The sequence below is a fragment of the Narcine bancroftii genome, chromosome 2 (assembly GCF_036971445.1).
Source record: "Narcine bancroftii isolate sNarBan1 chromosome 2, sNarBan1.hap1, whole genome shotgun sequence".
In the NCBI taxonomy this organism is placed as follows: Eukaryota; Metazoa; Chordata; class Chondrichthyes; order Torpediniformes; family Narcinidae; genus Narcine; species Narcine bancroftii.
Window position 1 is genome coordinate 187,835,601 of NC_091470.1, and position 23,987 is coordinate 187,859,587.

At 51.4% G+C, this 23,987-nt stretch overlaps 2 protein-coding genes across 2 annotated transcripts in view; one reads left to right on the forward strand and one right to left on the reverse strand.

Moving 5' to 3' along the window:
• vps52 (VPS52 subunit of GARP complex) overlaps positions 1 to 12,894 on the forward strand; it is a 58,871-nt gene extending 45,977 nt beyond the window's left edge. The window contains exons 15-20 of the mRNA XM_069919610.1: positions 4,378 to 4,473; positions 5,521 to 5,628; positions 7,683 to 7,748; positions 9,739 to 9,850; positions 10,286 to 10,404; positions 12,025 to 12,894. Of these exons, the coding sequence (XP_069775711.1) occupies positions 4,378 to 4,473; positions 5,521 to 5,628; positions 7,683 to 7,748; positions 9,739 to 9,850; positions 10,286 to 10,404; positions 12,025 to 12,171 (648 nt within the window). The 3' untranslated portion in view covers positions 12,172 to 12,894. The remainder of the gene's footprint in view (positions 1 to 4,377; positions 4,474 to 5,520; positions 5,629 to 7,682; positions 7,749 to 9,738; positions 9,851 to 10,285; positions 10,405 to 12,024) is intronic.
• A 1,547-nt stretch (positions 12,895 to 14,441) lies between these two features.
• Positions 14,442 to 23,092, reverse strand: LOC138754795 (zinc-binding protein A33-like). The gene is made up of 6 exons (XM_069919614.1): positions 22,736 to 23,092; positions 21,172 to 21,267; positions 20,838 to 21,071; positions 19,364 to 19,386; positions 18,441 to 18,556; positions 14,442 to 15,202 (listed from the first exon to the last, which is right to left on the reverse strand). Exons 1-6 carry the CDS (start codon positions 23,060 to 23,062, stop codon positions 14,571 to 14,573), a joined length of 1,428 nt encoding a protein of 475 aa, XP_069775715.1. The 5' UTR covers positions 23,063 to 23,092; the 3' UTR covers positions 14,442 to 14,570.
• Between the last annotated feature and the right edge of the window lie 895 nt (positions 23,093 to 23,987).

Consider the following 23,987-nt stretch of genomic DNA (forward strand, 5'->3'; position numbering starts at 1 on the left):
AGAAGAGGTACAAGGACTGCCTAAAGAAATCTCTTGGTGCCTGCCACATTGACTACCGCCAGTGGGCTGATATCGCCTCAAATCATGCATCTTGGCACCTCACAGTTCGGCGGGCAGCAACCTCCTTTGAAGAAGACCGCAGAGTCCACCTCACTGAGAAAAGACAAAGGAGGAAAAACCCAACACCCAACCCCAACCAACAAATTTTCCCCTGCAACCGCTGCAACCATGTCTGCCTGTCCCGCATCGGACTTGTCAGCCACAAACGAGCCTGCAGCTGACGTGGACACTTACCCCTCCATTAATCTTCGTCCGCGAAGCCAAGCCAAAGAGAGAAGAAGAGACATACCACTTTATTCCCTATGCCATAGGTGCTCTTTGATTAGTAAGGGATTGCTTAAGGTGGGATGTGGGTGGAAAGAAAGAGTTTGAAAACCACTGTTTTAATCGTCCCTAATTGACTCGTTATGTGCATGGGTTCACAATTCCAAAGGCAATGGGCCAATGACAATTTTTCTCAAGCAAAATGTTTCAGTAACCATTGGGTCTAGAGCAGTTTTTCTCAACCTTCACTTCCCACTTGCATCTTTCCGTGCATTTCAACATTCAAAATGTTTCAGAGATCTCACCACCCGCCCCCCCCCCCCCCCCCAATTCTCCTAAATTCCAACGAGAACCAATTGTTCCACAGACTCTCTCCCTGACCCACTGCTTTTATTTCTGATTTCCACCATGCCCAGAGTTGTTTTTGCTTTTTGACTTCAAGGTAATTCAGGTTCGCGCTGAAGATGGCTGCATGCGCGACGGAAGGCTTGTTTCTTCTCTGGACAGGACGGCTTTGTAAGGTGGGCCTGGTGGGCAGCTCGCTTCTTTGCCAGCAGCTCCTGGATTTCCTGGCTGTTTTCGTCGAACCAGTCCTTGTTTTTCCTGGAGGAGAAGCCCAGTACCTCTTCAATGGATTGCAGTATGGTAGTCTTCAACTGATCCCAGAGGGTTTCAGGGGACGGGTCCGTGAGGGTTGCATCGTCGAGCTTTGCTTTGAGGTTTGCCTGGAAGTTTCCTCTCGCTTCGTCTGACTGCAGGTTTCCAACATTGAACCTCTTTCTGGGGGCTTTACTGTTCCTGGGCTTTGGCTTGAAGTGAAGGTTGAGCTTGCAGAGAACCAGCCGGTGGTCAGTGTGGCATTCCGCGCTGGGAGATCCGGGAGATCCAAAATGAGTGGTGGACTAGCCTCGCCAAACGATCCCAGCTCAGCGCGGACATTGGCGACTTCAGGGGTTTCTACGAGGCTCTAAAGGCTGTGTACGGCCCCTCACCCCAAGTCCAAAGCCCGCTGCGCAGCTCAGATGGCAAAGTCCTCCTCAGCGACAAGATCTCCATCCTCAACCGATGGTCAGAACACTTCCAATCTCTTTTCAGTGCCAACCGCTCAGTCCAAGATTCCGCCCTGCTCCAGCTCCCTCAACAGCCCCTAAGGCTAGAGCTGGATGAGGTCCTCACCCAGGATGAGACATATAAGGCAATCGAACAACTGAAAAGTGGCAAAGCAGCAGGTATGGATGGAATCACCCCAGAGGTCTGGAAGGCTGGCGGCAAAACTCTGCATGCCAAACTGCATGAGTTTTTCAAGCCTTGCTGGGACCAAGGAAAACTGCCTCAGGACCTTCGTGATGCCACCATCATCACCCTGTACAAAAACAAAGGCGAGAAATCAGACTGCTCAAACTACAGGGGAATCACGCTGCTCTCCATTGCAGGCAAAATCTTCGCTAGGATTCTACTAAATAGAATAATACCTAGTGTCGCCGAGAATATTCTCCCAGAATCACAGTGCGGCTTTCGCGCAAACAGAGGAACTACTGACATGGTCTTTGCCCTCAGACAGCTCCAAGAAAAGTGCAGAGAACAAAACAAAGGACTCTACATCACCTTTGTTGACCTCACCAAAGCCTTCGACACCGTGAGCAGGAAAGGGCTTTGGCAAATACTAGAGCGCATCGGATGTCCCCCAAAGTTCCTCAGCATGATTATCCAACTGCACGAAAACCAACAAGGTCGGGTCAGATACAGCAATGAGCTCTCTGAACCCTTCTCCATTAACAATGGTGGGAAGCAAGGCTGTGTTCTCGCACTAACCCTCTTTTCAATCTTCAGCATGATGCTGAACCAAGCCATGAAAGACCCCAACAATGAAGACGCTGTTTACATCCGGTACCGCACGGATGGCAGTCTCTTCAATCTGAGGCGCCTGCAAGCTCACACCAAGACATAAGAGAAACTTGTCCGTGAACTACTCTTTGCAGACGATGCCGCTTTAGTTGCCCATTCAGAGCCAGCTCTTCAGCGCTTGACGTCCTGCTTTGCGGAAACTTCCAAAATGTTTGGCCTGTAAGTCAGCCTGAAGAAAACTGAGGTCCTCCATCAGCCAGCTCCCCACCATGACTACCAGCCCCCCTACATCTCCATCGGGCACACAAAACTCAAAACGGTCAACCAGTTTACCTTTCTCGGCTGCACCATTTCATCAGATGCAAGGATCGACAATGAGATAGTCAACAGACTCGCCAAGGCAAATAGCGCCTTTGGAAGACTACACAAAAGAGTCTGGAAAAACAACCAACTGAAAAACCTCACAAGATAAGCGTATACAGAGCCGTTGTCATACCCACACTCCTGTTCGGCTCCGAATCATGGGTCCTCTACCGGCATCACCTACGGCTCCTAGAACGCTTCCACCAGCGTTGTCTCCGCTCCATCCTCAACATCCATTGGAGCGCTTTCATCCCTAACGTCGAAGTACTCGATATGGCAGAGGTCGACAGCATCGAGTCCACGCTGCTGAAGATCCAGCTGCGCTGGGTGGGTCACGTCTCCAGAATGGAGGACCATCGCCTTCCCAAGATCGTGTTATATGGCGAGCTCTCCACTGGCCACCGTGACAGAGGTGCACCAAAGAAAAGGTACAAGGACTGCCTAAAGAAATCTCTTGGTGCCTGCCACATTGACCACCGCCAGTGGGCTGATATCGCCTCAAACCGTGCATCTTGGCGCCTCACAGTTTGGCGGGCAGCAACCTCCTTTGAAGAAGACTGCAGAGCCCACCTCACTGACAAAAGGCAAAGGAGGAAAAACCCAACACCCAACCCCAACCAACCAATTTTCCCCTGCAGCCGCTGCAACTGTGTCTGCCTGTACCGCATCGGACTTGTCAGCCACAAACGAGCCTGCAGCTGACGTGGACTTTTCCCCCCTCCATAAATCTTCGTCCGCGAAGCCAAGCCAAAGAAAAAGAATTCAGGTTCGCAATCTTATCAGAAAACCGAACATTTTTTTCCACGGATGTCGTCTGCACTCCGAAATTCGCGTTTGGTGACAAACATGACCCGACACAACCCACGCTCAACTCACGTCGGTCCATGTCGGTGATTAGTGGAACCCTAGGGAATCTTTACTTTCTGGGCGCCAGCGGGGACAAAACAGAGTCCAGAGGGCCCAGCACTGTTCCAGCTGGGGGATATTGTGGACGCGCGTCCGAGATTGTCCAAGACCACATTCAATGCATGAGGGCTGCCTTGGCGTGGCCAGGAAATGCATAACGGTTACCTGGAAATCCAACTCTCAGCTAAGCACAATACGATAGAACATGGAGATGCAGAGCCGTGTTCCCCTGGAGAAAATTATCCACAATTTAAGAGGGAGATGTGATGTATTCGTTAAGATGTGGCAGCTGTACTTGCAGCACATTGGAACGCAGGTGTGATTAACCTTCCCAGGGCCTTTCTGAATAGTGAGTAATGGAATCACACATCTTGAAATACAGTAAACGAGGAGACAATTTAAAGGTCCTGCCGACTCTTTCTCCCCGCCCCCCTCTCCCACATTTTTTTCAGGAAATTTTAGTAATTGATTTTCATGCCTTTATTGATGTTGAAGTGGGAAGGGATGGGGGGGGGGGGGTAGAAAAAAGACTCAACAAACAATGACCTGCAAAAGGGGAGGATTGTTCCCCAACCACACCTGTATGAGTTTGTAAAACTCTAAATAAAATTTTCAAAACAAAAAGTGCAGCGCCTCAGATTTGCCGTATACCAACACCTGATTCAAAGCAGATGGTCCGTTGCGCCCCCACCCCACCCCTGCCAACCAGCAGTGCTCCCCCTCCCCCCCCCAGGTCCAGAGACCCTTCTAGTTGGTGTACCTTCATTTGGCGTGAATCTGAAATCAGCCAATTACTTAACGTACCGCCGTTCCTTTTGTTCAATTATCCGAAAAGTGTCTGGTCCCAAGGGGTTTCGGATAAAATATTCTGTACCTGTATGATTTTTTTTTTTTGGCCTTGGCCCCTGTTGAATTTAACCATTGCTCCTTCCACCGCAGGTCACCAGAAGGTACGCAGAGTTCTCGTCTGCCATTGTCAGCATCAACCAAACCTACCCCAATGAGAAGACCCACAGCTTACTGGCCCAGCTACAGGTCAGTGGGGTGATCCGGGCATTTTCCAGCGAGAAAGTTGCCCCACCCTCAGACTGGGCAGGACAGCCTTCGTCTGGCATTCCATGGAGATCAACGTGCTTTTCCACGTGCCAGTAGTGATAAAACACCCAGCTCTGCGTGTGTGGGTGTGATAACGCCCAGTTGTGGGCGTGTGTGTATGTGTGTGTATGCGCGTGTGCGCAAGTGCACCCTGGATTGCATAGAAAAATTCAGAACAGTACAGGCCCTTCGGCCCACAATGTTGTGCTGACCTATTAATTCCTACCAAAAAATACTAAACCCTCCCTATCTCATAACCCTCTATTTTCATCCACGGACCTGTCTAAGAGTACCTTAAATATCTCTATTGTCACAGCCTCCACCACAACCCCTGGCAGTGCTTTCCAAGCAATAACTCTTGTGTTTTTAAAAAAAAATCCTGAGTGTCTCCCTTAAACCTTGCGCAGACGTCCTCTGGAGTATGCCACTCCCACCTTGGAGAAAGGTGCTGGCTGTCCATCTTATCTCTGCCCCCCCCCCCCCGTAATCTTGCTGACGTCTATTAAATCACCTCTCGTCCTTCTTCGCTCCAAAAGAGAAATGCCCTAAATCATGAGATTTATTTTCCTCCCTTCATTCTTATCATCCTTCTGCTCTTTGGATTGATGTGACAGATTTAGAGTTCAGATTTATTGTCAGTGTACGTGCATGACATCACATACAACCCTGAGATTGGTAGTGCAAAACGAAACTGTACATGCATGTGCGTGCGCACGATCGTCAGTTCTGGCCCTGAGGGATGAAGCTCAGTGTGTGGCTTGTGCGCTCAGGACCTGGCTCCATGCATCAAGCACCTGACCAACAAATTGGGGCCGTGTTGTCGAGTGGATGGCTTTGGCTGAGGGTCGATCCGGCTCCCCGCAGCGTGACGCGCAGTGCCGTACTTGTTCGGACCTCTCTCACAGCCGTGCCTGCTTCACCCCTGCGTTTAAACCCCCTTCACCAGCCGATGGGCCTATAGTGACTGTGGGCTTTCCTCCTGCGCAGGTGGAAGTGGAGAACTTTGTGCTTCGGATGGCAGCGGAGTTTGCTTCCCGGAAGGAGCAGCTGATCTTTCTCATCAACAACTACGACATGATGTTGGGTGTCTTAATGGTGAGTCTCTGCTCTCCGCTCCTGGGGGGTGGGGGTGCTCACCCAAGTGGTCTTTCACTCATTTCCCTCAGCTCATCGTTAAAGTCCCCAGCATCATTGATTCAAATCCTGGCATATCACATTGGGGAATCCACTCGGAAATAGCGGCCGGGTAGATGTTCTGGTCCCAGAACTGTCTATGTCAAATGCCTGCTTCTGTGTGGATGTTCCTGCACAGCCACACCATCATTCTCTAACTTAATCACCTTAACATGAGCCATAATTAAACTAATGAGATTAGACTTTATAATTTATCATCACATTTGAAAAATGTTTTAAAAATGTATGGAAGAATTTATGTTAGTTTGGGTTTCTGTGGATCAAGTCAGTGATGTCCCGGGATCCCCTGTCATTACATTTACCCCGGGGAGTGTCTCCAGGTCAGTGATATCCCAGGATCCCCTGTTGTTACATTTACCCCAGGGAGTGTCTCCAGGTCAGTGATATGCCAGGATCCCCTGTTGTTACATTTACCCTGGGGTGTGTCTCCGGGTCAGTGATATCTCAGGATCCCCTGTTGTTACATTTACCCTGGGGAGTGTCTCCAGGTCAGTGATATCGTGGGATCCCCTGTCGTTACATTTACCCCGGGGAGTGTCTCCGGGTCAGTGATATCGTGGGATCCCCTGTCATTACATTTACCCCGGGGAGCGTCTCTGGGTCAGTGATATCCTATTTTTACATTTACCCCGGGGAGCGTCTCCAGGTAGTGATATCCCGGGATCCCCTGTCGTTACATTTACGCCGGGGAGTGTCTCCGGGTCAGTGGTATCCCGGGATTACCTGTCGTTACATTTACCCCAGGGATCGTCTCCAGGTCAGTGATATCCCGGGATCCCCTGTTGTTACATTTACCCCGGGGAGCGTCTCTGGGTCAGAGATATCTCGGGATCCCCTGTTGTTACATTTACCCAGGGGAGCGTCTCCGGGTGAGTGATATACGGGATCCCCTGTTGTTACATTTATCCTGGGGATTTCCTCCGGGTCAGTGATATTACGGGATCCCCTGTTGTTACATTTATCCTGGGGATTGCCTCCGGGTCAGTGATATTACGGGATCCCCTGTTGTTACATTTACCCAGGGGAGCGTCTCCGGGTCAGTGATATTACGGGATTCCCTGTTGTTACATTTATCCTGGGGAGCGTCTCCGGGTCAGTGATATCCCGGGATCCCCTGCCATTATATTTACCCCAGGGAATGTCTCCAGGTCAGTGATTTCTGTAGTTCTACAATGATCATGAAGGGAGAGTTGTGAATCACTGCTCAAGACCCAATTGTTGCTGAAATATTTTGCTTGAGAAAATTGGCTCATTTCCTTTGGGGTTCTGAAACGGTGCACATAACAAGTCAATGAGGTACGATTAAAAAAGTGGTTTTCAAACTTTTTCTTTCCACCCACATCCCTTACTAATCACAGAGCACTGATGGCAGAGGGATTACTTAAAAGTGGGATTTGAGCGGAAAAAAAAAGGTTGAGAACCACTGGTTTAAAGTTAGGTCAATACAAAGGGTTAAAACTCAGTTCTGTTTTTGTTTTGGATTGTCCTATACAAAGTGCCTAAACTCCCGTTCCTTGACGACCAAGTCTCAACACCGCCGCAATCTCACGCATTCCCCGTTAGTCATTTACGAAGTCTCAGCGCTCCTCCGCGGGGTCCATCTGCCCGGTCCAACTGCCACCAGCTCTGTAACAGGCTTTAAGTGGCTTGTTGCAGGAGCTGATGGTGGTTTATTTAAAAATGTAAACCTTTAACTGATCACTTATTATTAAAATATTGTGATTTGCTTTTAACTGCATCCAATGGGGCATCGCTCAAAACCACATTTTGGGTGGAACTTCCAGGGTCGTTTTATACCAATAGCATCTAATGTGTTCACAGTCGTAGACAGTGCAAGAAAGAAGTGGTATTTTGGTAGTACAGAGGGACCTTCTGGTGGTCCTGGTCTAGTCTATGGTTGGGTAGTCCGGTCAGCTACAGTGGGGCCCTTGTGAGCTTATTCCTTGTCCCTACAGGAGAGGGCGACAGACGACAGCAAGGAAGTGGAGAGTTTCCAGCAGCTGCTTGGTGCTCGGACCCAGGTCAGTGATCACTCCTGCCTGCCTGCGAGCGGCACGGGGCTTAAACGCCGGCCTCCACCTCGGATCACAACCTCTGCTCCCCGTCTCCACAGGATGCCTGTAAATTAATTTAGACATACACCACCCTTTCAGCCCCTGACCCTGTGCTGCCCGATTAACCAACAACCCCCAGTACATTTTGAAGGGTGAGATGAAACCGGAGTACACGCAGACATGGGTGGTCTCTGACGCTGAAACAGCGTTGCTCCAATTCCATGCCACTGTAAATAATGTGCAATTCGAAGGGCTAAAATATTGTCATCCTGATTTCTTCTTGTCAGTGAATAAACCACCTTTGTTAAAGGAGAGGTTGGATAGACTGGGCCTTTTCTCCTTGGCGTGCCAGAGGTGGGGTGGGGGGGGAGATCCTTCAAAGGCTTAAATGGAACATCACAGCACAGTGCAGACCCTTCAGCACATGATGTTGTGCCGACCAAAGAAAAAAACAAAACCCTCTTTCATCCATGTGCTTGTCTAAGAGTCTCTGAAGTTCCCCTATTGTCCCAGCCTCCATCACCACTCCTGGCAGGGCATTCCAGGCACCCACAACTCCCCTGACGTCTCCCCAAAACCTTCCTCCCTTCATTTTGTACTGGTGTTTGCTATTCCCACCCTGGGAAAAAGGCGCTGGCCGTCCACCTTATCCATGCCTCTCAGAATCCTGTCGACCTCTAATAGTCTCCTCTCATCCTTCGCTCCAAAGAGAAAAGCCCCAGGTCTGCTAACCTTGCCTCTTAAGACATATTCTGCAATTCAGGAAATTTCCTGGTCGGTCTCCTCTGCACCCTCTCCATGGCTTCCACATCCTTCCTGTGACCAGAACTGAACACAACACTCTTTAAGTGTGGTCTCCTAAGAGATTTATAGAGCTGAAACATGACCTCACAACTCCTTAATTCCCCAACTAATGAAGCCCAGCGTCCCACAGGCCTTCTTAACTATCCTATCTACCTGTGTGGCGACCTTGAGAGAGTATGGATTTGGACCCCCAAGGTCCAAAGTCCACACTGTTGAGTATCCAACCATTAACCCAGTATCTGCCTTCACATTTGACCTTTGAAATGTATCACTTCTCACTTCTCCGGATACTGCATCCTGTTTACATCCTGCTGTAACCTACAACAACTTTCAACACTATCCACAACTCCTCCAACCTTCATACCATCTGCAGACTTAGCTGACCCATCCTTCCGCCTCTTCATCTATGTCATTTAATTTTTTTAAATGTATTCATACCACACAGTATCAGGCCATTTCGGCCCATGAGTCCACACCTCCCAATTTACACTCAATTAACCGATACCCTTGTACATTTTGAATGGTGGTAGGAAACTGGAGCCCCCGGGGAAAAACCACGCAGACACGAGGAGTATGTACTTACAGACTTACAGACAGCGCGAGGTTCAAACCCCGGACCCGATCGCTGGCGCTACGCTAACATGCCTCCCTAAAAATCACAGAGCATGGTTCCAAGAACAGATCCCTGCGGAACTCCAGTGGTCACTGACCTCTAGGCAGGATGCGTCCATAAAATTATGAGGGAGGGAAGTTGGGTGAAGAATCATTGTCTTTTTTTCCCGTAAAACAAAGGGGAATGGGTTTAAGGGGAAAGATTGAGGGGCAACATTTTCACAGAGTGGTGGGGATATAGGAGAGGAGTCAAAGTAGGAGAAACTGTAGCATTTAAAAGACATTCAGCCAGATACGTGGGCAGGATGGGTTGAGAAGGATATGGGCTGAATGCTGGCAAATGGAACCAGCATGGTCAGCATTAAAGTGTTGGGCCAAATGACCTGTTTCTCTGCCGTGCAATTCTACATTGTGCGTCCCCCCCAGTCCTGTGTCTCCAGTTTGGGAAGGTGGTTGTCTTTGGGTCACCAGAGCCCAGACTTCTTGTGCGGCGGGATGTGGTTGTGCGGGGGAGTTCGTTGATCCGTGCATTCTTCGGCAGGAGTTCATCGAGGAAATCCTCTCACCGCCATTTGGGGGAATGATCGCATTTGTAAAGGAGGCCGAGGTACTGATGGAGAAGGGGCTGATGGAGAAGCTGAAGGCTGAAGAAGGTGAGCTTGGTCCTAGAGAAGATTGGTCACCCCACCTCACGCGATGCAGATGTCTGACCCATGCTCCCCCCTCTCCCCCCCCCCCCCCGCCTTCCCCTCGTGCTGACTCCTCGGCAGAAGCATTTGCTCCCAAGTTATCAGCCCAGTGCAGTGTAGCCTCATCACCACCCCTCGGGACTCCTCTCCACCCTCTCTGGGCACAGGATGCTCCTTCTCCGTCCCCTCTTCCCCCACTGAGATGGGGAGGCTCCTTATTCCCCATCCTCGAGAGACGGATGGAGGGTCCCTCTCATCCTCTGGAGAAAAGAGGAGGCTCCCTCTCTCCAAACGGAGACGGACAGGCTAGTCCTGGTGTGCCCCACACCTCGTCGCCCATCCCCCATGACCCCAGACCAGCAGAGGAGAGGTACTGACGACCCTGTTACCCCATCCCAGGACATGTGGTGCAGCTAGTTCGGGGCTTTGCTGCCACGTGGAAACAGTCGGTAGAGAACCTGAGCCAGGACGTGATGCGGTCCTTCAGCAACTTCAAAAATGGCACTGGAATCATACAGGTGGGTGTGCATGGGGGTGGCTGTCCGTATACCGAGGAGATGTGGGCGGACGGGTCTGGAACATAGGGTATGGGGTCTATCTGTGCCCTGCAGGAGTGACCAGGAGTGGACTGCAGGGTGTATGGTATGTCTATTAACCAAAGGTGTGTCTAGGGGAGTGGAGTTTGTCATGGGGAATGGGCGATGAGGCATGGGGCACCCGGTGGGAGAGGTGGAGCCTCCTCCTTTCCCCAGAGGATGAGAGGGACCCTCCATCCGTGTACCGTGGCAGTGACGGGACTGACCCTGGGGAACGTGGTCTGTCTGTGCACCAGGGGAGTGACGGGACTGGGCTGCAGGAGTGACAGGGACTGGACTGGTTAGTATGGTCTTGTCCAACCACCGCGGAAGTGACATGGTGCTGGACTGGGAGGTGTGGACACTCTGCACCATGACGTGGGACAGGACCGGGAGGGGTGGAGTCTGTCCACCGCGGCAGTGACTTGGACTGGTCCGGGAGGGGTGGAGTCTGTCCACCGCGGCAGTGACCGGGACTGAAGCGGGAGGTGTAGAGTCCGTCCACCGCGGTAGTGACCAGGAGGTGTGGAGTCTGGGCACTGCAGAAGTGACCAGGACTGGACCGGGAGATGTGGAGTCTGTGCACCGGGACTAAAGTGGGAGGTGTAGTCTGTGCACCGCGACAGTGACCAGGACTGAAGCGGGAGGTGTGGAGTCCATCCACTGCGGCAGTGACTGGGACTGGACCGGAAGGCGTGGAGTCTGTCCACCGCAGCAGTGACCGGGACTAGACCAGGAGGGGTGGAGTTTGTCCACCGCGGCAGTGACCGGGACTGAAGCGGGAGGTGTGGAGTCTGTGCACCGCGGCAGTGACCGGGAGGTGTGGAGTCTGTGCACTGCGGCAGTGACCGGGAGGTGTGGAGTCTGAGCATCGTGGCAGTGACAGGGAGGTGTGGAGTCTGTGCACTTGGGCAGTGATCGGGACTGGACCGAGAGGTGTGGGGTCTGTGCACCGGGATTAAAGCAGGAGGTGTAGAGTCCGTCCACTGCGGTAGTAACTGGGACTAGACCGGGAGATGTAGAGTCCGTCCACCACAGCAGTGACCGGGAGTTGGAGAGTCCATCCACCACGGCAGTGACCGGAACTCGATTGGTGTGGAGTCTGCCCACCGCAGCAGTGACCAGGACTGGACTGGGAGGTGTGGAGTCTGTCTACTGCAGCAGTGACCGGGACTGGACCAGTTGGTGTTGAGTCCGTCCACCGCGGCAGTGACCGGGACTGGATCGGGTGGTGTGGAGTCCGTCCACCGCAGCAGTGACCTGGACTGGACCAGGTGGTGTGGAGTCCGTCCACCACAGCAGTGACCAGGACTGGACCGGGAGGTGAGGAGTCCGTCCACCGCGCTAGTGACCGGGACTGGATCGGGAGGTGTTATGTCCGTCCACCACGGCAGTGACCGGGACTGGACCAGGAGGTGTGGGAGTTCATCCAGTGATGTGGGGGTCCATATTGGGGTGGGATGATCCCAGCAGAGCTCCCTCCCCCATCTCCGGGGGTCTCTTCCTCGCCGTGCACTCGTTGTTTGGAGCTGCGACTGATTGCTTGTCCTTGCCCATCCACAGGGAGCCCTGACGCAGCTGATCCAGTACTACCACCGCTTCCACAAAGTTTTGTCACAGCCCCCATTCAAGAACATGGCCGTCCGCTCAGACCTCATCAACATCCATCATCTCATGGTCGAAGTTAAGAAACACAAACCCAACTTCTAACTGTCCATGACACCTCTCTCCTTCGCCCTCAATCACGTTCCTCTGATGTTAGTGCTTGTTCTCCTTTTCCCACTCGTGGCCCCGTCTGTCTCGTCACTGGTTCTCCTCTCATCCCCTCTCTGTGACCCCCCCCTCTCCTCCTATTCCCTCACCCCTTATCCTTCCTGATCCTCTCAATTTTCATTCTTTCTCTCTCTCTCAACCTCCCCTCTTCCCATTCTTTCTCTCTACCTCTCCTCTCTCAATTCCACCCTCTCTCTTAACTTCCCCGCCCCTCCCTCAAACCCTCCCTCATCCCTACCATTCTGTACAACCTCCCTCTATCTCACTCCTCCCCTCCTACTTCCCATTCTCTCAATCTCCCTCCCATTTTCTCTCTCTCTCAACCTCCCTCAACCCCTCCCTCCTATTCTGTCTCTCCTGTTTCTCTCTCTACCCCGCCCTCTTTGCCTTCTTCCCTGCGCACCCCTCTTTTTGGTGCGTCCAGCATTTTAAGGAAGGTAAAGGGTTAACACATTGGGTGATGGGGACCCACTAACACAGCTACAGCAGATCCCTGCTGACCACCAGAGGTGGTGCTTGAGTGGCCAGCTTGGAGAGATCAGGAGTGTTCGCCTCCCAATCGCTCAACACCCACCTCCCCCTCGGCATGCACGAGAGGAACTGACTCAGCCCATGGTCCCTGCAGGTAAACAGCAAGGGAGAATAAAGCTCTGCAAAGTGGATGAGCTGTCCAACTTATTTCACATCAGCCAGTCCATCTTGAAGCATTTCACAGACAGCTGTCTCAAAACTGCAATGAGCTGTCAGGGAAAGGGAATGTTGAGAGATGGAGAGGGTGTGGACAGTGGCAGATTAACCACTAGGCTTAAGCCTAGGGTCCCGGAAAGGTGGGTGTCCCAGGCAGGAGTAGGGGACTCAGGGTCCCAGGCAGGGCTCCCGAGCAGGAGTGGGGACCTCGGACTCCCGGGCAGGGAGCATGGACCTCGGGCTCCCAGGAGGAGCAGGGACAATTCTTTCAACCACAAAAGTTCAATTGATCTCGGGGTGTTATCAATCCCCTGGCACTTTTCAACCCGTTGGAGAGTCCCATTGACTCCAGCGGTTGATACCAACTACTGGAGATCCCTAATACCTTATTTAACATCTTAACATCACTTTATTCTATTCAAAGAAGCTTGTGGCGGGGGGGGTGGGGGGGGGGTGGGGTGCTTACTAAAGCTCAGCCTAGAGGCCCTGGTGGTAGTTATTTGAGGAAGGAAATGCTGTCCAGCAGTGGTGGGACAACAGAGGTCGGAGACAGAGGGTCACAGAGATGTTGGAGGTCTTCATTCAGAGACCCCTGGAGGCACTTTGTGTCAGGGCCAGGGTCTGTCTCACACATTGAGCCCTGGGGGTGCAGGGTGATCAGGGGCCCCTGGGAGCTATTTTTGGTCAAGACCCTGCCAGAGGACAGAGTGATGATGGTCAGTGTTTGTCAACCTGGGGAGCAGTGAGAGGGGCAGGAGGGGAAAGGATGCAGAAGGTGGAGAGGAGGGGGAGTGAGGCTGGAACTGGAAATGACCAATGGACTATGGTCTCCCCAAGAGGAGTGGGAGATCTCATGCCTCTGCCCGGGCTGCACTGTTAGCACCTGTCCCCAAGGACGACATTGCCCACTACATCCAGACCCGGAAATGTACTGTCGCTCTTTTACTAATCCCGGTGCTGCAACTTCACCGCGTCTGTGGGAGTGCCTTCATCAGGATTCAGTGGGTGGCCACCCACCCCCTCCTCACACCAGCTCAGGGTGGACAATAATCGTGGGACCTTGCTGGAAACACCCATGCTCATAATCCACAATCCAGACTCTGCTCCACCTCTCCCTCACACTCTGTCTGTCCCCTCCCTCCCGCACCCTGTCAATCCCTTCCCTCCCACACTCTGTTCCCCCTCCCTCCCACACTCTCTCTGTCCCCTCCCTCCTACCCTCTATCCCCCCTCCCTCCCACACTCTGTCCATCTCCCTTCGTCTCTCCCACACTGTCTGTCCTTCCCTTTCCTCCCACACCTTCCGTCCATCCCTGCCCTCTCACTCTCCATTCCCCTTCCCTCCCACACTCTGTCCATCCCCTTCCCTCCCACACTCTGTCCATCCCCTTTCTCCCTCCCTCCCCTTCTTCATCCCCTCTCTCCCTCCTGCAGCAGTGATTACTGATTACAGTGACCTATCGACAGGACCAGTTTTAAAGCAGCTGGCTGTGAAAAATTAATTTGTGCCACTCACACCAGGCCTTCCTGGAAATTGTATTATTAACCCTTGCACAACCAAGGTTATCTATAAATCGTCTCAGTGGCTCCTTGCCATGAAGACACTGTCGATCGAGCACAGCGTTTGCATAGGAGTCTTCCACCTCGCCCTATGAGCTTTGATATTGAAGGCTCGCAGTAGAGGTGGTGACTGAGTTCAGGCTGAGGTGAGTTAATGTTCTGGGGACGTTACAACAGACCAGGTCGATAACATGGCAGATCTTCATGGCTTTTGAGTTCTTGCCTTGGTCATTGAGACAGGGACATAAGTAGGGGTAGAGTTTTTCCATGAAGGTGTCAATGAAGGTGTGGAGGTGGTCCATGGTGTCTGCATTGTAGAATGACACCTGCCCTCCTTCATAGTCCAGGTACACACCCACCCTATGGGGACTCTGGGTCAGGCTCAGCATGGTGGGAGGTTCCGTGAAGACCTGGTACTCCTGATGCCTCAGGCCCAGTCTCCAGTATCCGTCACTGGGGTAGCGCTGGATTCTTCCCTTCCTCTGGCAGGATTTCCTGGCCACCCCGAGGTCCCACTCAGTCTTCCGCCCCACCTCCACCTCCCAGTAGTGGCGTCCCGTGGTGAATCCCTGTGCCCCCAGCACACAAGCGCACCGATCGAACCTGCGTGGCGACTCTGCTACAGGCTTCTGCTGATCTCCCATCTTCACGCTGGAGAGATCCTCAGACAGAATGAGCCAAGGGTTGGCTGTGTCAGGGTTCAAGGTCAGAGGGGCCGGCACTGAGGGGATAAGTAACGAGAGGATGAGTGGATCAGTTCACTACGACAGCATCTTTCAAAAACTCCATCTAGAAAGTCAAGGTCAAATTGAGATGTTATGTATAAGATATTGGTGAGGCCAAATTTGTGTGCAGTTTTGGTCACCCAATTACAAAAAGGACATCAATAGAGAAGATTTAGACATAACAGCATGGTAACAGGCCATTTCGGCCCATGGGTTCACGCTGCCCTATTTACACCCGTACCCATGGTATGTTCAAACACTGGGAGCCCTTGGGGCAAACCTACAGAGAGATGGGGCGAATGCACAAACTCCTTACAGACAGTGCAGGATTCGAACCCCAGTCCCAGTTGCTGACGGTGTAAAGGCATTGAGCTAACCGCTTTGCCAACATGGAAGTTGCTGGGACTTGAGGAACTGAGTTATGGGGGAAAGGACTTTATTCCCTGCAGTGTAGAAGAATGAGGGGAGATTTTAAATTAAATTTAAATACCCAGATTATGAACGAGATCCGTCGTTAGTCTGCCTTTAAGTCGAATTTGTAGGTAAGTCGGAACAGTCCTTATTTAGCATCAGTCAAACATTTGTCTTCCTATGTATATAAAATTATGGAAGTCAATTTCTTGAACTTGGCATCAAGGAAACTTCTCTCTCATTCTGAGTGGAATGACCTTCTGGAAGAGGTGGTTGCAGCGGGGTCAACTTTGTCATTGAAGAGGGGGTTGGATGAGTGCATGGATGTGAGGGAGGTTGGAAGGTCATGGACAGGGAGTGGGTAGGTGGGACTAGTTGAGTTTCACTTAAATCGGTGCAGACTAGAGGGGCCGAGATGGCCTGTAATTGTTATATGGTTGTAAAAAGCCCTTGTACCAGCTAAGACCCTTGGTAACTGAACGGTAAACTTTGGGGAACCTCTCTGCGTTAGGATCTTGCCCCTCTAACTTTGCCATCCCACGAGCCTGCGCCACCCAGTTACACCCAATTGACTGACAAACCCCCTGCGCGCCCCCTGTATGTTTTGAAGGTGGGAGGAAACCGGAACAGACACACGGGGAGATGTGCAAACTCCTTGCAGACAGCACCGGATTCGAACTCCGATCGTTGGCGCTGGGGAGCCTACCTTGCTGCCCAGATTTGACAGGCGTTATGTAGATAAATGCAAGCTGGCTTTTCTCACTGAGTCTGGGCGAGACGAGAACTTGAGGATATGGGTTAAGGGGGACTGGTCGAAGGGGAACTTATTCACACAGAGGGATTCCAATTTATTGTCATGTAATAGAGATATGTGATATTAGAGTAGTGGGAGTTTGGAACAAGCTGCCAGGGAATTGGTGAATGCGGGCTCAATTTTAACATTTAAGAAAAATTTGGATAGGCACACAGATAGGAGAGGTACAGAGGAATATGATCTGGAGGCAGGTTGGTGGGACTGGACGGAGTAATAGTTTGGCAAAGACTAGAACAGTAGTTTTCAAACTTTTTCTTTCCACTCACATCCCACTTTAAGTATCCGCTCTGCTAGAGGTGCTCTGTGATTAGTCAGGGGTTGCTTAAGGTGTTGAGTGAGTGGAAAAAAGTTTGAAAACCACTGTTTTAATCGTCCCTGATCGACTCGTTATGTGCAGGGTTTCATCGCTCCAAAGGAAATGGGCCAATGACAATTTTTCTCAAGCAAAATATTTCAGTTACAATTGGGTCTCAACCAGTGATTCTCAACCTTCCCTTCCCACCCACATCCCACCTTAAGCAATCCCTGACTAATCACCAGGTTGATTCCGGAGATGAGGGGGTTGGCCTATGAGGAGGAGAGTCTGGGACTATTCACTGGAATTTAGGAGAATGAGAGGGGATCTTATAGAAATGTACAAAATTATGAAAGGCAGAGGTAAGATAGAGGTCAGTAAGTTGTTCCCATGGGTGGGGGGAGACCAGAACCAGGAGACATTGCCTCAAGATCAGGACAGAGATGAGGAGGAACTGCTTTTCCAAGAGGGCAGTGAATCCGTAGAATTCGCTGCCCATTGAAGCAGTGGAGGTGACCTCAGTAAATATATTTAAGACAAGGTTGGGTAGATTTTTTACATTGTTGGGGGAATTAAGGTAGGGGGGGAAGGCTGATGGGCCTAGAAACATAGAAAATAGGTGCAGGAGGAGGCCATTTGGCCCTTCAAGCCTACCCCACCATTCAATATGATGATGGCTGATCAGTCCCCGGTTCCTGCCTTCTCCCCAGACCCCCTGATCCCCTTAGCCACAAGGGCTAAATCTAACCTACTCTTAAATATTGACAAGGGACCAGCCTCAACTGCTTCCTGTGGCAAAGAATTCCACAGATCCACCACTCTCTGGGAGAAGAAATTTTTCCTCATCTCAGTCCTAAAAAGACTTCCCCCTTATCCTTAAACTGTGACCCCCCTGGTTCTGATGTTTCCCAGCATTGGAAACAACCTTCCTGCATCTAGACTGTCTAATCCTTTAAGAATTTTATATAAGATGCCCCCTCAATCTTCTAAATTCCAGAGAATACAAGCCTAGACTATCCAACCTTTCTTCATATGCAAGTCCTTCCATCCCTGTTATCAGTCTCGTGAACCTTCTCTGCACCCCCTCCATGGCGAAGATGTCCTTCCTCAGATAAGGAGACCAAAACTGCACGCAGTACTCCAGGTGTGGTCTCACCCAGGCCTTGGACAGCAGGATCTCTGTACTCCTGGACTCAAATCGTCTTGCTATGAATGCCGAGCGCCAGACCAGCCATGAATGGTGGAACAGGTTTGACCAGCCAGATGCTCCTCCTTATGCTTTCACTACTTTGGAGCACAGAACAATTAATCTTCTCCTCTCCACCCGCCCCCCCCCCAACCCCCGCCACTGTGACTCTGCTCCATTAATGAGTAAAACGCAAAAGACTGCAGGCACCATGCATTGAAGTAAAAACACACACTGTAGAAACTCAGCAGGTCAAAGAGTGTCCTTGATGGAGCAAAGATACAGGATCGACGTTTTGGGCTTGAGCCCTTCATGAAGGTGAGCTCTTGTTCTGATGTACGCAGCTGTCTGATGTTCGCAGCTGTCTGATATTAGAGCTGAAGAATCCCCACTGTACCAGGTACAGAGTAAATGGAGAAAACTTCCAACTGCTTCAACCCCACTTTGGTCCAAGCTCACGGCCTCTAAGTAATGCTTGTGGCCAGCACCATTCACAGACTGGAATGAAGAATCTTTCAATTGGCTTACCAGGGCTGATGGCCTGCAGCATCTCCCTCCATGCCATGTATTGCAAGGGGCCTTTGAATGTTCCCAGAGGCAGATCCAAATCCACCACTTCCACTGAATTGTGTTTGTCACTGAACCTGCAGATGGGATTTTGAACATTGCAAGAACCCGGTGGCGACTGCTGCAAACCGCGGCACAGAAAACAGGCCCTTTGACCCCTTGAGTCTGTGCTATTCTGTCTAGACCTGCACCCAGTCCATAGCCCTCCCATCCATGCACCTTGTTCAAATTCTTCTTAAATGTGCAAACTAAGCCCGCGTTCACCACTTCACCTGGCTGCTCGTTCCACCCTCCCACCGTGCTCTGTGTGAAGAAGTTTCCCCCTAAGCTTTTCCCCTTTCATCCTTGACCTCTGGGGGGAGGTGGGGAGATTTCATTGAAACATTTTGAATGTTGAAAGGCTTGAACAGAGTAGATGTCAAAAGACTTCCCTCGGATAAGAGGGCACAAATTTTTGGATTGGAGGGGTAAGAGTGAAAGGGGAAATGTTCAGGGGGGAGCATGAGGGGGGAATGTCTTCACACAGAGGGTGGTGGGAGAGTGGAACGAGCTGCCAGCTGAGGGGGACTTGCGGGCCGAAATGGCCTGTTACCGTGCTGTATGTCTAAATTAAAAAATTGGCCACCTCTGTGGCCTCTAAACTTTTCCCTTTTCCCTCTTGACCCATGTCCTCTAGTTTGTATCTCACCTACCCTCAGTGGAAAAAGCCGACCGACGTTTACTCTTGTCGATCCCCCTCACAATTTTGTATACCTCTGCCAAACCTCCCCTCATTCTTCTACGCTCCAGGGAATAAAGCCCTAACCTGTTTAATCTTTTTCTGTAACTCCAGTGCCCTGAAGTCCCCAAACGTCAGCACAATTTCAAGAAAATGGATTTCTTACCTCCTGTTCCAAATGTTCTCCTCCTGAAACAAACAAGGATTGGGTCAGGTCATCTGAGAACACGGGAAATGCACAAACGTGTCCTAACAAACCCGTATTGTGTACAAACCTTGGCAGGACACAGCCCAAGATCAATCCTAGACCCCGCACTTCCAGAACATCCAGAAATGGGAGAAATTTATAACAGCCAATTAAAATACAAAGTCAGAGGACATACATGAAATCACATATTCTATAACCCCAAGTTCTTTTTACCTGTGGGCCAGGCAGAATTTCTAATTAACAGGAACTGTAAAATGTACTCAAACAAATAACTAAACAAACTGATTGGGCAAATAAAGCATAAATATTCATTGATAATGAATGCCTGATTGAGTTTGTTGTTGAGGGGTAGAGGGGTAGTGGCTGTTCCTGATCCTGGTGGGTGCAAGTCTTATGGCCCCTACACCTCTTCCCTGACAGCACCGGTGAGAACCGAGCGGGCACTGGGTGGTGTGGACCCTTGATGACCGCTGCTGCCCTCCGGTGCTCTCTACGGTGGGGAGGGTTTTGACCTTCAATATCCTGCTACCTTTTGAGTGGCTTTCCTCTCCCGAGGTACATATGCCCCCATGCCAGGCCATGATGCAGTCGTGCCTGCTTTCCACCATCACGGGCACCAGACCAGGACAAGAACAGGAGCCGGTGTCTCGTGTCCCCGAGGACCCCCACCGCCCGGGCCATGCCCTCTTCAAGCTCCCTCCCTCCCATCAGGAAGGAGGATTAGATGCCTGAAGATGAGCACCCGATGGTGCAAAGACGGCTTCTTCCCCTCCGCCATCGGAACGGACGATGATCCACAGTCTCTTTCTCATCTTTGCCCTCTTTTGTTTTTAAATGTAATTTCTAGCATTTTTTTGCGTCTGCAATGATTCTACAAAAGGGTGAATTTTGGGCCACACGTTCATGAGAATTATACAGTAAAAAAACCCAGTATCTGGCACCCAAGGGGATTTGATAGATGCTGGATAAGTGAATTTTCTGGTTGCTTGAGACTCACCAATGCCTAACTAATCTACCTGCATTAAGAATATTATAGATAATTAAACCCCTCTCCCACCCCAAGTTTACAAAGTTTATAAAGCCTTATAAATATACTAATAAAGATAAAGGTTCTTACGAATCGGGTGGCCAAACAGCTACCACGAGCAAAGTATGGCCAGGACCCTCTGAATATTTCCTCCCATCTTCACCCAAGGTGTTACTTCAGAGAACATTTACAATTTTAAACTTTTATTTAAATTGTTGTTCTAATTTAATTCCTTGATTTTTTTTTTTTGCCGGTTGCTTGAGGTTGCCTGAATTCCAGATAATGGGGATTTTACTGTTTTGTGATTCTCATTCCGACATGTAGCTCAGCGGAGAGTTGAGTCAGGTCCTCCCGAACCGCAGCTCCAGGAAAGAACCATAATGAGAATTAAATGGATCTGTTTACCTTGAGTAAAGTCATCACATCCTCTTGGTTCATCTGACATTGGAGCTCGCTCAGTAGTCGTTCGATGGAGTCCAGCATGTCCTGAATCTGCTGCAGGTTCCTCTCCATCTCCTCCAGGATCCGGTCCTCTGTCTCCCGGAGATCGCGGTTCAGTTGCTGCTCTTTCTCCTTCAGGGCGCGCTGCATCCTGGCAAACTCGAAGGCGATGTGCATCTGCAGACTGCGCGACTGTTCCTGCGAAGAGGCAGAGGGTGGGGGGGGTAGGGGTTACTGGGCAGGAGTGCAGGTGGTGGGGGAGGGGGGGGGAAGGATCCCACCCAAACCATGGCCTTACCCGCACTTCGGACATCTTCTGCTTCTGCTGGGATTTGGCCTTGAGAACGCTGGCCTTCCTCCTGCTGGCAGACTCCAAGGAAGACTTCAGCTTATCCTGGGAGTTGAGAGAGAAAGTGTCTCAAGACAAGGAGGATTTCAGATTTATTGTCAGAGGGTATACACGGTTGGCGTAGCGGTTAGCACGACGCCTTTACAGCGCCAGCGATCAGGACCAGACCTGGTTTCAAATCCCGTGCTGTCTGTAAGGAGTTGCTATGGTCTCCCCTTGTCTGCATGGGGTTTCTTCCGGGAGCTCCAGTTTCTTCCCACCGTTCGATAGGCTGTAAATTTAGCGGCACGGACACGTAGGGCCAAAATGGCCTGTTACCGTGTCGTATGAGTAAATTTAAATGACATCACATATGACCCTGAGATTCTTTATTCCTGCGGATAACCACTAACTGTTAGTGCAAAAAATAAACTGTACTCAGCGCAAACAAGTAAAAGAAGTGTAAACAGATAACGAATGTAAACAACCTGACTGCAATACAGAAAGAGCAAAGAAAATCAACAAAGTGCACAAGTAAGAGTACTTCAATGAATGCTTGATCGAGTTTGTTGTTGAGGAGTCTGATGGTGGAGGGGGAGCAGCTGTTCCTGAACCTGGTGGGTGCAAGACTTGTGGCCCCTCCACCTCTTTCCTGATGGCAGCAGCGAGAACAGAGTGTGTGTTGGGCGCTGGAGGTCCTTGATGATTGATGCTGCTCTCCGATGGCAACATTCCTTATAGATGTTATCAATAGTGGGAATGTCCTGGGCAATGTCCATTAACGTTTGCAGGGTTTTATGCTCAGGGGTATTGCTGGCCTCATCCCAGACCATGGTGCAGCTGGTCAGCACACTTTCCACCACACCTTTGCAGAAATTTGCCCGGATTTCTAATGTCATACTGAACCTCTGCAAACTCCTGAGGAAGTAGAGGCGCTGATGTGCTTTCTTCATGATGCCGTTGGTGTGTTGGGTCCAGGAAAGATCCTCCCAGATGGAGACTCCCAAGAACTTAAATGTGCTCCCCCTCCCACCTCTGATCCCCCAGTGATCACTGGATTGTAAACCTCTGGCTTTCCCTTCCTGAAACCATGAATCAGCTCCTTCGTTTCTTAGACTTTGAGTGCAAGGTTGTTGTTGGGGCACCATTCAGCCAGGTTTCCAATCTCTATCCTGTACGCTGACCCATCCCCTTCCTTTATCCAACCCACTAACGTGGTATCTTCGGCAGATTTTCGATGGTGTTATTGTCGTACCGAGCCAGTCGTAGGTGTAAAGTGAGTAGACCAGGGGGCTAAGAGCACAGCCCTGTGGGGCTCCAGTACTGATAAGATTGTGGAGGAGAATTCATGTCACAGAAAGAGGCCCTTCAGCCCATTGCCTCTGTGCTAACCACTTCAGCCTCAGCCCATCCTGAGGGGAGAGGGAGCTTTTGACCACCGTCCTGAGGGGAAAGATCCACCACCAAGGGGAAGAGGGAGCTTGTGACCACCTGCAGGGGATGGGAGGGGGAATGGGGGAGGGTAGAAGGTTACCTTGTAGATCTCCAGCGCCTCCTGGACAGGGATAAACTGGTGATACTTGTGTTCTCGTCCATCCCGGCAAATTGCGCACATCAGTTTCCCGTCAGTCTCACAAAACAGTTTCAACTCCTCCTCGTGCAGCGAGCAGTAGAGGGGAGGGGAAGGCCTGGTGCCCCTCCTGTTCATTCTCCCCCCCTCATCACAGCTCTCTCCCTCCCTCTCCCTCCCCTTCTCTGTTCCCTTCCCATTTTCCCGCCACTCCCATTCTCGTACTCTCTCCCGTTCCCTCTCTGTACCCCTCCTGCCATCCTTCCACTCCCATTCTCTCTCCCTCACCATCTCTGTACCCCTTCCACCCTCCCTCCACAGCCCCTCTCCTTTCCTCCTCCTCTCTGCACCCCTCTCATCCTCCCTCCAGTCCCCCTCTCTCTCTCTCCAGTCCCCCTCTCTCTCTCCAGTCCCCCTCTCTCTCCCTCCAGTCCCCCCTCTCTCTCCCTCCAGTCCCCCTCTCTCTCCCTCCCCCTCTCTGAATCCCTCACACCCTCCCTCCACTCCCCTCTTTCCTCTCCCTCTCCATACCTCTCCCACCCTCTCTCCACTCCCCCCCTCTCCCCCTTGCCCTGTCCTGCACCCCTCCCACTCTCCTTCCTCTCACCCTCTTTCTCACTCCACCCTGTACCACTCCACCCTTCCTCCGGTCCCCCTCTCTCCCCCTACCCTTCCCCATTTTCCCACCATCCGTCCATTCCCCCTCTCTCTCCCTACCCCTCCCCATTCTCCCACCATCCATCCACTCCCCCTCTCTCTCTCTACCCTCCCCATTCTCCACCATCCCTCCACTCCCCTCCTCTCTCCCTACCTATCCCCATTCTTCCACCATCTGTCCATTCCCCCTGTCTTTCCCTTCTCTCTGTACCTGTCCCACCCTCTCCATCCCTCCCCCTTTCCATATCCCTCCCACCCTCCTTCCCCCTCTCTGACCTCGTCCCACCCTCTCTCCACTCCCTCTCTTTCACCCTCTCTGTTGCTGCCCCTCGCTCCCTCCTCTTTTCCCTCTCCCCCTCCCCTTCCCTACACCTCCCATTCTCCTGCACTCTCCCACTCTCTGTACCTATCCCAACCTCCTCCCACCTCCAACTCTCCCCCTCCTTATTCCTACCTCTCTCATCTTCCTTCTCCCCTTCAATTTCCCTATCTCTCCTACCCTCCCTCCCTCTTTCCCCACTACCCCCACCCTCCGTCCTCTCCCTATCTCTCCCACCCT

Bases quoted from the DNA above. Each gene is read 5' to 3' on its own strand.
- LOC138754795 (XM_069919614.1), bottom strand. From the start codon at position 23,062: ATGGTGAGGGAGAGAGAATGGGAGTGGAAGGATGGCAGGAGGGGTACA. The intron at 21,268-22,735 runs GTAACCTTCTAC...CTCAACTCCCAG, and splicing joins AGGCGCTGGAGATCTACAAG to GATAAGCTGAAGTCTTCCTT. The intron at 19,387-20,837 runs GTAAACAGATCC...TGTTTGTTTCAG, and splicing joins ATGTGATGACTTTACTCAAG to GAGGAGAACATTTGGAACAG.